The sequence below is a fragment of the Pelophylax lessonae genome (assembly GCF_965119305.1).
Source record: "Pelophylax lessonae genome assembly, chromosome: 6".
In the NCBI taxonomy this organism is placed as follows: Eukaryota; Metazoa; Chordata; class Amphibia; order Anura; family Ranidae; genus Pelophylax; species Pelophylax lessonae.
This window is the reverse complement of record NC_138773.1, coordinates 58,882,999-58,900,902: the sequence shown is the minus strand read 5'-3', so window position 1 is coordinate 58,900,902 and position 17,904 is coordinate 58,882,999. Positions and strand designations below refer to the sequence as shown.

The following is a 17,904-nucleotide window of genomic DNA, read 5'->3' as shown; positions in this document are numbered from 1 at the left end:
AGGTTTGTTAAAGCACAGTGTAACGATAGCCATGTTTTTTCATAAATATTTATTTGCTAGCCTCAGTGTTGCCGATTCCTGTCTATGTCTTCCAGTGACAATGCAGGAGCACACATGAAGACAGTTGTCACAGTAAAGCATGAAGTGCAGGAAAAAAGGACCTTTGTTGCGGAATCCCTAGATATTTAACGAACGCTGCAATTTAAAAAACCAGAAGAAAAATGGTGAAACTTAGACTAAGTTCTTTCACTGCCTGCTCAGCAAGGAATCTGTCCACTGAGCAAGCAGGTGACCGGTCCACATCCACTGATGCAGAGCGGACACAGCCCGCTTTTCTCTATGGGGCGGTCAGATGGAAATGGACCGCCTGTGTTTCCATCGGTCTGTAATTATATACGACAGACGGGAAACGGATCTCTGTTTTTAGCAGATAGGATCGGATGTCGGCCAGTGTCAACAGACACCGGTCCATTGACATCCGCCACTCCGTAGAGAGCCAAAGATGGTCCGATCGGGTCCGTCTGTCAGTTTTTTTTTTTAAGCGGACCTGATCGATGCGGCAGCATGAAAGGGGCCTAATATTTGAAAGCTTACAATACATTTTTGTATTCAAGTTAAGACCTACTTTAAATGTAAACATAATGAATGTCAAACACATAACGGCAATGCTTATCCATTGCTTACCCATTCCCCAAACATGCCATCGCTACAAAACTGTGAAATGTAAATAAATACAATTTTAAGATCTTTCCTGCGTGGTCCCATGGCGCTCTGTCTGCTTTTCTCCCTCTAGCTCTGAGGGCTGAGTTTCAAAACGATGCTCGTAGCAAGGCACCAACGTCACACCCCTTTGAAGTTCTTTAGTTCAAGAAAGACAGAAACAAGCATCATCAGGCATTAGTCAGGGACTAACCATGTCCTTTAACACTCCCTGGCTACAGGAGATGCTCTAGGGGTGGGCTGGGAGACGTGGCAGACCCATACGTACAGCCTCCTGTACATGGATACTGCAGAAGTGCCAAATGCCTTGACATGAACAAACAAGGAAGTAACCTGGTCTTGTCATCAGGGAAAAAGTAGAAGCTGTTGGAAGGATCACCAGGTAATTGCAAGATCAGGCACATAGGTAATAAATATTATTGGTATAAACACACCTAAAAAGGTGTACAGAGCCGCGCTCATCTAAAGTGCAGTGTGATTAAAAAATTGTCAAAAAATTGTGAACCATAGAAAAATATAAATATAAAGTGCATCAGCAATTAAAATAAAGTGCATAAACAGATATAAAGTGCATCAGCAATGGGTGGGTGAATCAAAGTCCCATACACCAACAAGGTTTAGTGCAGTCTCTAAAGGATGATTCTTCCACATATAATCAAATCTTCATTCCCTTCACCACATGGACTTCCTATGTGTGGAAATGCTTATCAGAAGGCACGACCCCTTAGTTATAGGGGGTCAATGCAAGCAGAATAATAATCAGAATCCAGAATAAGTCTGAGCCCTCCTGAAGGATCCACCTTACAATCGCCAATGTACAGATATGCTCCACGCTCCTTAGCCAGCCCCACGCTCCTCAGCGATATAAAATAAAGGAATGGCCAAAATAGTGAAGTACGCTCAAGCAATTTATTAAAAGTAAGGTAGATGCACTTACATTTAGACCGGTAAAACGGGCATTCAGTCAAACAAAGTCCGGGGATAATGCAGACGAGTGCCGCTTCCGCATCTCAAAGCGTCTCAACCGAACCCGGAAATGGCATAACAGTGCGATTGCGCTCCAAGAGTCCCGACCGGTTTCGTCAGCACGCAGGCTGTCGTTGTCAAGGGTCATATGGTCATATCACACTGTGCACTTTAGATGAGCGCGGCTCTGTACACCTTTTAGGTGTATTTATACCATTCATACGTTTTTACAATTCAGCTGCAGCTGTTTTATATGGTTCATACCAATATATTGCACTTTATGGATTTGTCCTACATATTTATTTAGATAGGATTCACACTTTTACACAATTTTTTGCCATTTGAGCAGGTACTGTTGGCGACTAACGCCAATTTATTTTCATCAATAAATATTATTGCTAAATAGAAATGGTATCCATAAAAATGTAATGCAGGGCTTACAGACACTTCAAAAGGAAGAGCAGACAGGAGACTGCTGCAGTGGATGTGAGAAATACTAAAGACAAATACTTACCTTGTTACATTTTTGAGGAGTACATCAATCATCTGGTGGCCGAAATTTTGAACAGCTCCGCATCCATGCAGCAAAAATAGAGCTATGAGGTTTGACACGTAGATGCCACCTCGATAGTCCAGTCTAGAAATAGGATAAAGTATGTTTCAAAAACCTTGGAGAGTTCCAGAGCACAAACATGGAATGATTACAGAACACTAACAGTTTATTCTACACTTTTTACTTTTTTTTTTTCCTTACATGTTTAACACTTGCTGTTCGTTCTCATTCAGCTCCTTTTGAATGCTTGCCATGAATGCCAGCAGCAATGAATTCATAGGACTGATGTTCTGAATGAGTAGATCCAGGGCCCAAAAGTTAGACTATATAAGAGGAAAGAAATTTGGTGTATCAGTACAAGTCAAAGCAAATTTAATTCGGCATATAAGTTTCAGACTACCCAAAGGTGATATTTTAGTCATAGGTAGAGCCCTGTGGAGTTATCCCCTTGAGATATGTAGGCCAGTCAAGTTCCTTGACCCCAAACTCACTCATCCATGTCTTTATGGACCTTGCTTTGTGCACTGGTCCAAATCATTTGGTGGAGGGGGGATTATGGTGTGGGTTTGTTTATCAGGGGTTGGGCTTGGCTCCTTGGTTCGTGAAGGGAACTCTTAAGGCGTCAGCATACCAAGACATTTTGGACAATTTCATGCTCCCAACTCTGTGGGAACAGTTTGGGGATGGCCCCTTCCTGTTCCAACAAGACTGCTCACCAGTGCGCAAAGCAAGGTCCATAAAGACATGAATGAGTGAGTTTGGGGTTGAGGAACTTGACTGGTCTGCACAGAGTCCTGACCTCATAGAACACCTTTAGGATTAATTAGAGCGCAGACTGCTAGCAAGGCCTTCTCGTCCAACATCAGTGCATGACCTCACAAATGCGCTTCTGGAAGAATGGGCAAACACTTCTAAACCTTGTGGACAGCCTTCCCAGAAGGTTTGAAGCTGTTATAGGTGCAAAGGGTGGGCCAACACAACATTGAACCCTACGGACTAAGACTGGGATGCCATTAACGTTCATGTGCGTGTAAAGGCAGGCGTCCGGTTTCTTTTGACAATATAGTGTATGTATACATATTTTACTCCAACAGTTATCGCCATCATAATTCTCTACTCTAAATCTGCCCACCTATAGATTTATCTGTTCCCACCCACCTTTCTCTGTTTCTCTGCTCCTCCTGTTATATTTTCCATAGTATAGAGGGAAGCAGATAGTGGATGGTGGTGTAGCTCCCAGCAAGCCCTGAAGTAAAGATCTACACTTAGGATTGGCAGGCATTTGTAAGATTTGGAGAAAATGCTTAGGGGGGAAATGACATTTTCGGCTTACCTGTAAAATTCCTTTCTTGGAGTACAATCCCAGAACACAGGGTACCTTCATATCCATTATGATAGGGTTAGTTATGCTGCCACCTTCAGCTAATTGTACACTGGCAAAAACACAGGAAATACCCTCCTAGACTAAATGCCTTCCAGCTAAGCAAGGCTTCTGTTTTTTGTAGCTAGCCATAAACCACAAATGAAGAGGGTGAGATCCCTGTGTCCTGTATGTCCAACAAGAAAAGGAAATTTTAGGCAAGCCGAAAACCCTATTTTAGCTTTCTCGCACTTCCCAGGACACATGGTATGTTCATATTCATTACAACAGGGATGTCCCAAAGCACTAAATGAGGAGCGAGCAATAAACAAACCAACTATTAGACAAAAAAAAATAAATATGGCCTGTATTTGTTTCCTGCCATAGTTTAGTTTGCAATGACAGCCTCAAACCGTGTAATGCAACCAAAAGTTAGCAGAAACTGCATATATATATATATATATATATATATATATATAAAATATAGGAGATGGTCAGAGACTGCAGAAAGGCTACAGGGGATGGTCAGAAATGGAACAAGCTAAAAAAGTTATTGGAGACTGAGGACATGCTGCAGGAGACAGTTAGACTGGATGAACTCCTCACAGAACTCACCTGCTTAATACATTTCAAAGTGAATGTTTGGCTGCATTCACACTTGAGCGTAGCAATTTTCAGGCGTTTTTGGAGGAAGGCATTGACATCTATCAAAAACGCTTGTAATCAGCCTAAAAAGAAGCTCATGTACTTTTTTCAGCTACAGGCGTTTTGCTTCAGGCGTTACCACTCAGATGTGAACAGGGGCCATTTAAATGAATGGGGTTTTACTTGTTGGGCATTTTGGAACATTTTTTTCGAGCGTTTTTGGAGCTGAAAAAATGCTCAAAAACCACCCATGTGTGAATGGAGCCTTACGAATGGTGCCATGCCAGAACCAGATACAAAGACTGGCGACATTGCATCTAGTCATAGACTGGAGACACATTACATGAGAATGCTAGAGATCACCGCTAATACTGCCTCTAAAACAAATGCTTTCACATTAATGCTCCTTATGCCCCCCTTAAATAAGTTGTGCCACGTTTTATATTTCTACTAGTAAGTTCTTCTAGTCTGTAAATTAAAAACAAAAGGATACAAAAACACCAAACAGGGTTTTAAACTCACCCCAAAGGCGAAGACAAGGTCTAACATGGGAGGCAATGGAAGGGCTGCAGACAGCATAAAGCGGGTAACCGCTTGAACAATTACTATGAACTCCGCAGCAACCCTATTGGGCTACAGGAAAAAAAAAAAAAAGAAAGAGACAAAAAACAGAAATGATTTGCAAATATAATCGCAATAATTAAAATTTACTTTTCAACATTGTCACTATCCAGAATACCCGATTTTATAACTTTCAAAAAAGTTAATTCCCAGGGGGTTGCGACACAGAGTGGGCGACCTCCTTTGGTTATTATGTAGCAAGAGAGCTGATTGGTAATAGACCTGGAAGACAGCGAGAACCACTATGTCTAGGCACTACTGTTTTGCAGCCTCATAGATGTATATTTGCTGTGTGAGATCTAAGGCACTGCTGCCAGTCTCACCAGATTTAGGGTAAGATTGCACTATTGTGCTGCTCCCTGTTCTCCTCCTGGACAGAAAGAGATTTCTGAGGACCTGCACTGCAAGGATCTACATGTAGTGGGTTTATACATTTCTGTGAAACTTTGCTCTTCCACCTATCCTGTAGCTTTTTGATTATCCTACCAGTCATCAGGGGGTAGGTTTGACATGTAGAAACAAAGTCCTGTCCCCCTACTAAGCTGCCCCCACACAGACACTACAGAACAAAGCATGGTATGCATCAGTAAATCAGATAAAAGAATGTTCACATGCAATACAGGTGACTACTACCCTCACCCTATTCCTGCCTTTTTACTAAAAACACATTGCTGTTGTCAGACTACCATATTTCAACTTTTTTCTTGTAGTTGGAGATGGGTGACCCATGGCAGAGAGTTGGTCGGCATGCAAACTTTTCTACATTTGTTTTTCAAACACTTGTCACCAAATCACATACATGTACCTCATTTGACTTCAAGTGTTGATACTGGGATGATGCCTGCAGCTACGGGCATCATCCCGATTTTTTATTTTTTTTTCCAAGAGGCAAGCAGCGTTTATGTAAAAACCACCCTAGCGGCTAACTAATGGCTTTTACAAGCAAGAGGGGGCCGCACACACCCAACCCCCACTGGTGCCTCAAATTTCTCTATTGCCTCTGCTGAAAAAAAATAAAATACATATTATATATATATATATATATATATATATATATATATATATATATACACACACACACATACATATATGTGTGTGTGTGTTTGGGGGTTCTAATATTTTCTAGCAGAAAAATTGGATTTTTGACTTACCGTAAAATCTATTTCACTGACGGACACAGCACCTGATTCTTATCCATTGGGTTATGCTACCCCCTACAGGAGTAGGACACTAGGAGGGAAAAAAACTTGACTACGCTTATGGGGAAGTCCCAGGGGGTATACTCCCACTTCCTGCTATAGGTACTCAGTTTTCTTACAAGCAGTGTCAGATGAAAAAAAAACAACTCCATAAAGGGGTGGGTGCTGTGTCCGTCAATGAACATCAGAGAAATGGATTTTATGGGAAGTCAAAAACCCCATTTTCACTTTCGTTCATTGACGGACACAGCTCCTGATTCTTCTTAACCATTGGGACGTCCTAAAGTAGTGTTAAACATGAGGGGTGGGAAAAAGGCAGAAAAAAATTCCCAAGGCTAACCATAGCCAACCAGGTAACGTGGAGCTTAACCATAAACAATTAGAGCTCACCTGAAAAACACACTCTCAAAGAGGACCAGGTCCTCTAAACAGCAGCCAGCAAAAACTTTGCGGCCAAAAGAAGCATCCGCAGATGCCAACACAACCCCTTTACAAAAACACTTTGTAAAAGTGTGCACAGACGACCACCAGGTGGCCGCCTTACACACCTGCATCACTGACGCTTGATCACGGAAAGCCCAGGAGACACTAAGCGCCCTAGTAGCGTGCGCCTAAACACGGAAAGGAGGAACCTGACCCAGATGCAATAGGCCTGAACCACCATCTGATATATCTGAAAATGGTCACAGAAGAAGCAGAAAACACTTTGTGAGGTCTGTCCATGAGCACAAATAGAGAATCTGACTTCCTTAAAGACTTCGTAGCTGCCAGGTTTACCCTAATTGCCCATACCACATCCAAGACATGCAAGGCAATTTCCTTCAGATGTTCAGGCCTGGGACAGCAGGATAACACCGTTTCGACATCCTGCATGCAGAGGTGATAGCCACCAACCTCCCAAATGTCTGACACCCTGAAGAAAAAGTACGCACAAGGGACTGTGTGGCCAAAGGTCATTGGAAAAAGACCGCCAAAACCTGGTATCTGGCCCTTGATGGTACGCAAAGGCCAATTTCTGTTCAACCCCCACTAAAGGAAGGTTAAGATCTGATCCAGTTCTGAACCCAGGAAGGAGGGAGGAGGGAGGATGAACCCCAAGAGACTTCCACCACGCAACGCACATTTTCCACGTACAATGGCAGACCTTCCTAGAGGCAGATTGCCTAGTTTTTAACAGCGTAGGAATTACTGATTCAAACAAACCCCCATCCTTCAGCACCTGGTGTTCAACAGTCAAGCCGTAAATGCCAGCGACTGTAAAGCAGGATGGAAGATTGGTCCTTGGGACAGCAGATCCTCCCAGAGATGAAGTCCCCAAGGAGCATCAGCTACTAACGTACCAGATCAGGCATACCAAGACCGGCGAAGCCAGTCTGGAGCCACTAGAATAATCGGAATCCCTTCTGTCTGAATGCTGCACAGGAGTCGTGGAAGAAGTTTGAGAGGGCTAGAAGGAATCAGTCAGCCCACCTTAGAATGCCGGCTACTTACCGAGCCGCCAGAACACTTCTTGTGCCCCCTTGGTGATTGACATAGACCACGGCCGTGGCATTATCCAAATTAATTCCTAACGGAAACCCCTGAATCCTATCGCTCGGAGGTCCAGTACATTAAATCGGCAGTCTGGGCTCTGCCAGAGTCCAGACTCCCCCAAGCAATTCTGTGCTGAACCATCCACAGCGCACAAATGGCGGACCAGAGCATCTGCCCTCTTATTAGCTGGACCTGCAAAGGTTAGGGACTCCTTAACCGGGATGAAGGTAACTCAATTTGACCTGGAAACAGGCGGGTCCATTACAGGTGGGACTGTCCACCTTTTACACAGTAAATCCTCATAAGGATATGGCAAGCAAAAAACGCCTAGCAACCACTGCGTTTTGGACAACCCCACTGTTTTGGGACAATGTTGTCAATGTAAGCGGAAAGAGAACACCCTCGCTGCTTTGGAGGGCCTGTGGGTGCCAAAAAGAACCGGTGCCTCCAATGTGGCGTCAGCCGCAACCTCCAATTTTAAAGTTTCAAGCACTGACCCAAACAGTGCATCCACCAGCGTCTTTTTAAGCACGGCTAGAGGAGCAGAGGAATCATCCGCACTGAGCACTCAGGGTTCGTGTATACAGACCCAGTAGGGTCACTATATATTGAGTTCACCCCGAAAACATCAGGGGATGCCACCAACTGCGACCCCGTAAATGGGACGCCGGCCAAGGGTCCACAAATGGACCACCTATTGGACCCTGCAAAAACAAGGGGGGGGGGGTCGCCCTCCGTGGAGGACATAGCCCCCTTCACAGGGGGCCGCCTGCCGTGACACAGATGTGCAGGTAGCGTACCTTCGTTTATAAAAAAAAAAAAAAAAAAAAAAAAGGCAGGTGCCCCACACAATAATGGGGTCAAGATGGTCATTAAAAATGAAGCGCCAACCGGTCCAAGGGAGATGCCAAGCTGACCATATGGCCTAAATTTTTGTGGGGCCCAGCAGCAATTGCGCAGATTCTCCATCCAGCAGATGCCCAAAGGGAGAGTGGGGGCTTCAGCTACAAGCACTGGGGCCGCCCCCCAAAGGCAGCATCCGACTCAGCCGCAAGCCGTGGCCTAAACTTTTGAGGGCACCCAGCTGCGAGCCTCAGCAGAGCCTTCCACCCAGGGGCAGCGGAGGGGAAGGCGGATGTCCAAACGGGAGGCAGTGGCTTCAGCCATGCTCACACAGGCCGTCTCATGTAGTTTGAGTAGTAGGCGGCAAAGCCGCAGCCTACATTTTCAGCCGGATCTGGCCGCATGAGGCCCACGGATGCTAAACTATCCGCTTCCCCAGCCCAACAACTGCCGCAGGTACCCCAAAGGACTTCCCTGCCCTAGTCATCAACCCCCAGGATGGCAGGGAACCCTGTTCAATCCCCCGTTGCGCACCACGAAAACCCAGTCAACAGCAACTCCAACCAGCCCCCCTTAAGAGCATGTGGCAACAGCCAGCTTATAACCTCACCCAGGAAGGAGGGGGGGCCGAAAGACCCACAGTGACCGAAATTTTAGAAAGGCTGGGGGGAAGGGAGGGGAACCTGGAGATCCAACCATTCCAGGGAGGGGCCAACGTCCACTCCAAAACCCTCCAGGGGTAGTGGGGGACAACTTACCACACCAGGAACAAGGTGGGCACTGCTCCAGAAGAGACACCGCTCCACCGTAATGTGGGTGCTGTCGGCCAGGGAGGAAACGCTGCGACTCAGGCTGAAGCCAGTTCGTATGCGCCCTCGCGAGGCGTTTAACTCGCCGGCCAGCCCCTGTGCAGTGGGGCTATGTCGCAGGCGACCTAGTGCGGAGCTGCAGTCTGCACACGCTCGCTGGCCGGACTGGTGGATCCTAAGGATCGATATCCAGTTTGTCGCCCAGTCTGGCACTTGATTGTAGATCACACAGGAACAAAATAATAAAGAGGAAAAAAATTCCATTTATAATGAAAAAAATTGGCAGGACCAGAGATTCCAGCAAGGAACTAGGTCCTTACTCCTGACTAGGCAGAAAGAAAACTGGAGTACCTATAGCAGGAAGTGGTAGAATACCCCCTGGGACTGCCCCATAGGCGTAGTCAAGTTATTTTCCTGCCTAGTATCCTGCTCCTGTAGGGGGCAGCATAACCCAATGGTTAAGAAGAATCAGGAGCTGTGGCTGTCAATGAACGAAAGAGAACTGGATTTTTGTCTTACCGTAAAATCCTTTTCTCTGGTGCTCATTGACGGACACAGCTTCGTATTTTCATTTGACAGATGAGTTATGCTGCTGTTCCTATGAGTAGGACACAAGGCGGATAAGGGTTAACTAAAGTTAAAGCTTAACTATGCCTATGGGGCAGTCCCAGGTGGTATACTCCCACTTCCTGCTCTAGGATCGGTTTTGTAACAAGCAGTTTCAGAAGAATACAAAACACAACTCCACAGAGGGGTGGGTGCTGTGTCTGTCAATGAACATCAGAGAAAAGGATTTTAGGGCAAGAAAAATCCAGTTCTCTATCATTCATTGACTGACACTGCTTCATATTTTCATTTGACAGATGGGACGTCCCAAAGCAGTATCAGCATGATGGGTGGGAAAGAACACAGCAATAAACAAAATTCCCAAAAAAAGGGCTAAACTTAGCCAACCGGGAACAACTGGAGCTCACCTACCAGAAAAAAAACAGGCAGAAGTCTCTGCCACAGCGGCCCACAAAACTTTGCAGCCCAAAGCAGCATTTGCAAATGCAAAAATATCCACCTTGTAGAATTTGGTAAACATGTGTACAGACGCCCAGGTGGCCATTTTGCAAACCTGGACCACTAACACCTGATGACGGAAGGCCCAGGAGGCACTAAGCACCTCTTGCGGAAAGGAGGAACCTGGCCCTTAATTGAATAGGCCTGCACCACCGTTTGCCTGATCCATCTGGAAATGGTCGCAGGAGATGCAGCCTGCCCCTTATGAGGACCATCCGTAAGAATAAACAAGGAATCCGATTTTTGAATAGACTCAGTCGCCATCAAGTACACCCTGATGGCCCGGACCACATCCAAAGCACCTCCTTCGGGTGCTTTGGCTTCGGACAGAACAAAGGCAACACAATGTCCTCATTCAAGTGGAACCCCCGAAACGACCTTTGGAAGGAACGATTGACAGGGGCGGAGCACCACTTTGTCCCTGTGAACAAGCAGGTAAGGCAAGCAGCAAGACAACGCAGCCAGCTCTGAGACCCTGTGAGACCCTTTTCACAGAAAGTGGCTTTCTTGGTGGCCAAGTAGAGGAATTTCATGAATATTCGCAAAGAGCTGTCTTTAATGAACTGACAGTACCAGGTTACTTCGGACCGCACCAGAGGAGCCAAATGGTGAACTCCCCGCACAAATGTGTGAAACAAGGAATTCATAGCCAACAGTCTTGGGAAGAAAATTGCCAAAGCTGAAATCTGGCCCTTAATGGTGCCCACAGCCAAACGCTGATCTACCCCACTTTGGAGAAACTCCAGTAGACGTGATACCGAAAAGGAACGGGGGGAAACCACCCTAGACTCACACCAAGTAATATACGATTTCCACGCTCTATGGTAAATCTTCAGAGAAGTAGAATTCTTAGCTTTTAACAGAGTAGGGATCACTGATTCCGACAACCCCCTATCCTTTAATACCTGGCTTTCAATAGCCAGGCCATTAAAGCCAGCAACCGTAAAGCAGGATGGAAGATCAGTCCTTGAAACAGATGATCTTCTTCAAGAGGAAGCCACCAAGGAGCATCGGCTACCAGTCTTACCAGGCCCGTGTACCAGGACTGACGAGGCAAGTCTGGAGCCACCAGAATCACTGGAATCCTTTATGCCTTGATTCTGCGCAGGAGTCTCGGCAAAAGTTTTATTGGAGGAAAGGCATAAATCAGACGATTACGGCCCCAAGGGGCCACCAGAGCATCTGCGGCGTCTGCTTGAGGACCCCGAGACCTCGCAAAAAAAACTCTCGGAATCTTCCAGGTGAGACGAAAGGCCAACAGGTCCACATCGGGGGTCCCCCACCAGAGACAGTTGTTGAAACACGTCAGGGTGAAGGGACCATTCGCCCAGGCACAGTGCCTGACGACTGAGGTAGTCCGTCTGCCAATTTTCCACCCCTGGAATTTGTACAGCAGAGAGGGCTGGAACAAAGAGCTCTGCCCACCTTAGAATACTGGCCACTTCTTTGGCTGCTAGGGCACTTTTTGTGCCCCCTTGTTGATTGATATATGCCACGGCCGTGGCGTTGACCGACTGAATCCTTACTGGACACCCCTGCAGACGATCTGTCCGCTGGGACAGGCCAAGCCTGAAAGCTCAAATTTCCAGGATGTTGATTGGCAGACTGTACTCCTCCTGGGACCAGAACCCTTGGGCTGATTCTATGCCAAGGACTCCTCCCCACCCGGACAAGCTGGCGTCCATGGTAACCACTGTCCGACAAGAAGCGGAGCCAAGAAAGCAGAGATCGCCTCGCACCCCAACTCAACAGGATCAAATTGTCCATACACTGTGGATTCTTGTCCCGTTTGGTTAGAATCTCCTTTTTCAGAAGTCTGGTATGGAACGGCCTCTAAAGTGGGAACCATCATGCCCAGCACCTGCATGCAAGTTCTGAGTGAGGACTGGCGGTTGGATAACAGAAGCTGAAACGCATGCTGCAATTTTAAGAGTTTTGTTTTGGGGAGGAACACTCGGGCTGAGGCTTAATCCAGAGTCAGCCCCAAGAAGTCCAACTTGGACAGAATCAAAGGTGACTTCTGAAAATTCAGAGTCCAGCTGAACTCCTGCGGAGATCTCAACGTGATGTCCAGAATAAAGGAAAAGGAATTGGAAGCACTCAAGGTTGAGTCAAAATCCAGATTTATTGACTGGACATCCAAATATGACAATCGTGACAAGGTAGACGCGTTTCACACATTGACTGTGTGCTTAATCTGGGTAATGATTAAGCACACAGTCAGTGTGAAACGCATCTACCTTGTCACGATTGTCATATTTGGATGTCCAGTCAATAAATCTGGATTTTGACTCAACCTGGAGTGCTGCCAATTCCTTTTCCTTTATCAAGTTTTCACGGAGGCGAGCCGGGGCATGCACCGGTGTGAGTCATCAGGCAATTACACCACCTTGAGCAGTGAGTTCTTGTCTCTTCAATTGTGATGTCCAGAAATTCCTTCAGGACAGATGGCGAATTTACCCTCAGAAGATGATCGCCCAGGTACCCCAGTACCAAAATCCCACGCTGTATGAGCAAGACTAATACTGGAGCCAAGACCTTTGTGAACACCCGAGGAGCTGAGGCGAGACCAAAGGGCAATGCAACAAATTGATAGTGCTCCTCGTCTATGGCAAAGCAAAGAAAACGCTGATGCCTGATGCAGATCGGGATATAAAGGTGAGCGTCCTTGATGGCGATTGAGGTTAGAAAGTCCCCTTGATGAAGAGAAGCCACAACTGTGCAAATGGATTCCATTCTGAACTTCTGAACCCGCACAAAGTGGTTCAGGGCCTTGAGATCCAGGATTGGACGAACCTTCCCCTCCTTCCTGGGTACCGTGAAGAGGTTTGAATAAAACCCCTGAAAATGTTCAGACTCTGGAACTATTACCTTTTGAGATAACAAATCCTATACTGCTCCTAGAAGGCCTTGAAGCCGATCGGCGGACAGACATAAATTGGATGGGGAAGAATCTTGCCGGTGGCAAGGATCGAAATTCAATATTGTAACCAGACCGAATTAAACTGAGAACCCATTTGTCTTGGATGAACGGGATCCATGGATCTGGAAAGAAACAAAAGACGTCCCCTCCACCCCTATAACAGGTGAGGGGGCCCCTTCAGGCGGAAGAGGGCTTGGCTGTGAGACCAGCGGAGCCCGCCTTGGACTTACCACCCCAGGGTCTCTTGGAGCACCCTGTGAATGGGCAAGAGGATTTAGACCCCCATTGTCCTGCGATCCCATAGGATGAAAGTCGCTTGCGAGCGGACCACGTTTACGACGAGACTCTCTGTTCTTAGAAACCTGTGGAAGCAAAGTGCTCTTGCCTCCCGTGAGACCCTTTATGATCTCTTCCATGGAGGCTCCGAACAGACGGCACCCTACAAAAGGGAAGATCCGTCAGAACCTTTTTGGAGGCTTGGTCCGCAGACCAACCTTTTAACCAGATCATGCAGCGTAAAGTCACTTCTATCACCAACGCCCTGCAGGCTAACTGGGCTGCATGCAAGGAGGCATCAGAAATGTATTGTAACCCGTCTCAACTGGTCCACCAGGCTCCACCATTTCATGAGGGTGCTGACCCTCTTTCAAATCCTAGAGTAAAAGTTTTGCCCACTCAGTCAAGGTCTGAGAGACCAAGGTTATGACAAACACTGGTCTTAGGATTGAACCCACCACTGTAAAAAGATATCAGACAAAAGGTCCCAGCTTTTCTATCTGCAGGGTCCTTAAAAGGGCGGAGCGTCCTCCACTGGTAGTAACGTGGCTTTATTCAGCCTAGAAACCTGAGAGTCCACCCCCTGTGGCACCGTCAGCTTCTTCAAAAGGGAATCTTCAAAAGGAGACCCCCACTGACTAGTGACAATCTCGTCAAAATAGGCAGGGAAGAGAAACACCTTAGTCGATCTGGGTGGCCTTCGGGTGCCAAATTGCACCGGCACAGCATCCGCTGAGTCCTCCATTTTTAAAGTTTCTCGCACTGACACAATCCGTGCCTCTACAAGCGCTTTTTCTTGCACAGTGGTGAAAGAGGAATCATCCTCACTATCAAAGCACTTGAAGTGCGTGGATGCGGACCCCATGGGGTGACTTGCATCCGCAGTGGCCGAATCAGCCTCAGAGTCTGAGTAGGCAGAGAAAACAGGTGAAGGCAGGGGGCGCTTTTTGCCTGGTCTTTTGTGTAGAACCATGTCCACTTTAGACACTAAAGATTGCAGGACCACCGTCATGGCCGCCATAGCCGAGTGGATACTACAAGTCCCAGTACCACTGCAACAGAGAACAGGCGGGGAGATACCACCCAGGACTCACCATCACCATGTCTCAGCAAAGGAGGGAGAGAAGAAGAATGAATGAGCGCCAAGTCTGTAGCACGCCGATCCATAGACAAAAGCACCGAAAATATGGCGGCAGAATCACCGCACATGCGGCCACAGGAAAATGGCGGGGTGCAAACACCATCAGGGGAACTTAGCAGGGAACACCCCAGCACCCCAAGATAGGCATCCGGCCGCTCACCAACACGAAGCAGTCCGGATGTAGCTGTATCATCCACCCCACCTAACCAGGCCCAATTCACCTCAACTCACTGAGGTGGCAGAGCAATAAATACAGTAAAATTCCCCAGCAACCCCACGAAAATAGGGGAGGGAAGCCCATACAGGGAACCCCGTTAGTGAGGGGGGAGAGGGGTGTGGTAGGGAAGGACCCTGGAAGACCTACCGCCCCTGGGAGGACCCCGCGTTTACCCCAGATTCCCGAGGGAGGGGGGAGCTACTCACCATACCCTTGGAGCCAGGCGGGGGTCACTGAACAGATCACAATGTAAAATTATTGCTGCGCCAAGTGAAGAAGAATAAGTGAGGAAAAAACATATATCAGTGTTGGTAATAATTTGCATGTGATTATAAGCAAATAAATCAAACAGTGCAAAAAATGTCCAAATCCAATAAACATTAGAATTAATACAGTCCCAGAATCATAATTTGTGCCATAGGTGATAAATTTCTTCATCCAAATTATAAGTGATTAAGGGTGCTTGCATGCTCCACTCAAAAAGTGCTCCACGTGACTGGTGACACACTAGCCGCTCACCTCAAGGATAGGCTCTCACTGAGCCAAAACACGCATGTAAGAGATATATTACAGCAGCCTGGTCCTCCTAACCCGATCTCCTGTTCATCTTTCCAGATTATACCAGTATCGATATAGGGGATACAAAAAGACAAGGGATCTAGTGCTCTCTGCTTAAATGGGTTTATTGAGGCAATAAATGAGAAGATGTGCACTTACATTAGCTGGCACTCACAGCAGTGCGGACTGTCTACACATCAGAACACTCTCTGCCAGTGTTCCTCCGGGTATCGGCGTGATGACGCATAGGCTCCTCCCCCGTACGCGTTACGTAATTAACTTCGTCAGCGCTGACGAAGTTAATTACGTAACGCGTACGGGGGAGGAGCCTATGCGTCATCACGCCGATACCCGGAGGAACACTGGCAGAGAGTGTTCTGATGTGTAGACAGTCCGCACTGCTGTGAGTGCCAGCTAATGTAAGTGCACATCTTCTCATTTATTGCCTCAATAAACCCATTTAAGCAGAGAGCACTAGATCCCTTGTCTTTTTGTATCCCCTATATCGATACTGGTATAATCTGGAAAGATGAACAGGAGATCGGGTTAGGAGGACCAGGCTGCTGTAATATATCTCTTACATGCGTGTTTTGGCTCAGTGAGAGCCTATCCTTGAGGTGAGCTGCTAGTGTGTCACCAGTCACGTGGAGCACTTTTTGAGTGGAGCATGCAAGCACCCTTAATCACTTATAATTTGGATGAAGAAATTTATCACCTATGGCACAAATTATGATTCTGGGACTGTATTAATTCTAATGTTTATTGGATTTGGACATTTTTTGCACTGTTTGATTTATTTGCTTATAATCACATGCGAATTATTACCAACACTGATATATGTTTTTTCCTCACTTATTCTTCTTCACTTGGCGCAGCAATAATTTTACATATTGAATTCACAGGTGTTTGTGTTTGGCACTGATTGCTTGCAGCCTAGTACACTGGATTGCATATTGATTTATTAATTTGGTTTGCGCTGATTATTTTTTCTTTATATACTGAACAGATCACCTCTCCATCTCAGAACGGGGGGTGCTGCTGCTCAGAGGAACGCTGCGACTCCGGCCGCTACCAGGTTGTGTGCATCCTCTTGAGGTGTCCCCCTCATGGGCCAGTCCCTCCAGTGGGACCATGTTGCGGCTGACCTGGTGCGCAGCCGAGGCCATGGAACGGCCTCTAAAGGGGGAAACCATCATGCTGGCCAGACTGGGACGACCGTAAGGATCTATAATATCCAGTGCGTCACCCAGTCTAGCAATTGATTGTAGTTCTCACAGGAACAACTTAATTGTAGAAGAAAAAACCGTTCCATTTAAAAAAAATGAAAAAAGTGCCAGGACCAGAGATCCCAGCAAGGAGCTAGGTCCTTTCTCCTGACTAGGCAGAAAAAAATGGAGATCCTAGAGCAGGAAGTGGGAGTATACCAACTGGGATTGCCCCATAGACGTAATTAAGCTTTGTTAACCCTTTTCGGCCTAGTGTCCTACTCCTAGGAAGAGCAGCATAACCCATCTGTCAAAAGAAGATATGAAGCGGTGTCAGTCAATGAATGAAAAAGAAAAACAGATTTTTTTTGCTTGTAAACAAAATGTGTCAGAAGGAGGCATGGTCTTCAAGTGGTTTTATTTCAACAAAGTGATACTAAAGCTAAATACTTTTTGTTACCCTAAGGCATCCCTTGTATTAGGGTAACATTTTCTATTCCTCTGTCCTCCCCCTAAGTGTGTAAAGGGGAAGAGAATAAATCCAGCACTGCATGGCTACATCTCTTCTTCCCTCTCTTCCTCTTCACACAGGACTTGATAAAAAGCAGTAAGGAGGAAGTGGAAGCGGGGCTAAGTCCCACTGTGTATGTCCATAGAGTGCGGTTCCATAGGGACACAGCTTGGGAGTGAGCGGACACAGGGCCGGCCTTTGGGGTGTGCGAGCTGTGCGACCGTACGGGGCGCTGTGCGGCCATCACAGCTCGCACATGATCAGGCCGCACAGCGGGAGGTAAGCGGTGACCGCGGCCTGGAGGGTTAACATAGGCCGCCGCTTACCTCCCACTGTGCGGCTGTGCCACTGTACCTGTGTCTTCTATAGCTGCAGTCTGAGCTGTGTATCACACACAGCTCAGCCGCCCTCCGATCCACCGCCACTGACCGATCCCTCCTCTCCAGGGACGCCAGAGGAGAGATCGTCAGCTCCTCCTCCTCCCACCCCTTCTCCTCCTCCTCCCGTCCTTCTCCTCGTGGTGAGCCTCCTTACTAAGGTAAGTAAGCTCTCTCCTGCATCAAATGTAAGGGGGGGTCTCTCATGTAAGGGGGGGGTCTCTCATGTAAGGGGGGGGTCTCTCATGTAAGGGGGGGGTCTCTCATGTAAGGGGGGGTCTCTCATGTAAGGGGGGGGTCTCTCATGTAAGGGGGGGGTCTCTCATGTAAGGGGGGGGTCTCTCATGTAAGGGGGGGGTCTCTCATGTAAGGGGGGGGTCTC

The 17,904-nt window shown here is 47.1% G+C and overlaps 1 protein-coding gene across 1 annotated transcript in view; it reads right to left on the bottom strand.

Moving 5' to 3' along the window:
• LOC309558588 (uncharacterized protein) overlaps positions 1 to 17,904 on the bottom strand; it is a gene marked incomplete at its 3' end in the record, with an annotated part of 57,126 nt that overhangs the window by 9,692 nt on the left and 29,530 nt on the right. Inside the window, exons 15-17 of the mRNA XM_082261666.1 lie at positions 4,767 to 4,877; positions 2,441 to 2,562; positions 2,201 to 2,323 (exon numbers count right to left, since the gene is read on the bottom strand). Coding sequence (XP_082117792.1) covers positions 2,201 to 2,323; positions 2,441 to 2,562; positions 4,767 to 4,877 — 356 coding nt within the window. The remainder of the gene's footprint in view (positions 1 to 2,200; positions 2,324 to 2,440; positions 2,563 to 4,766; positions 4,878 to 17,904) is intronic.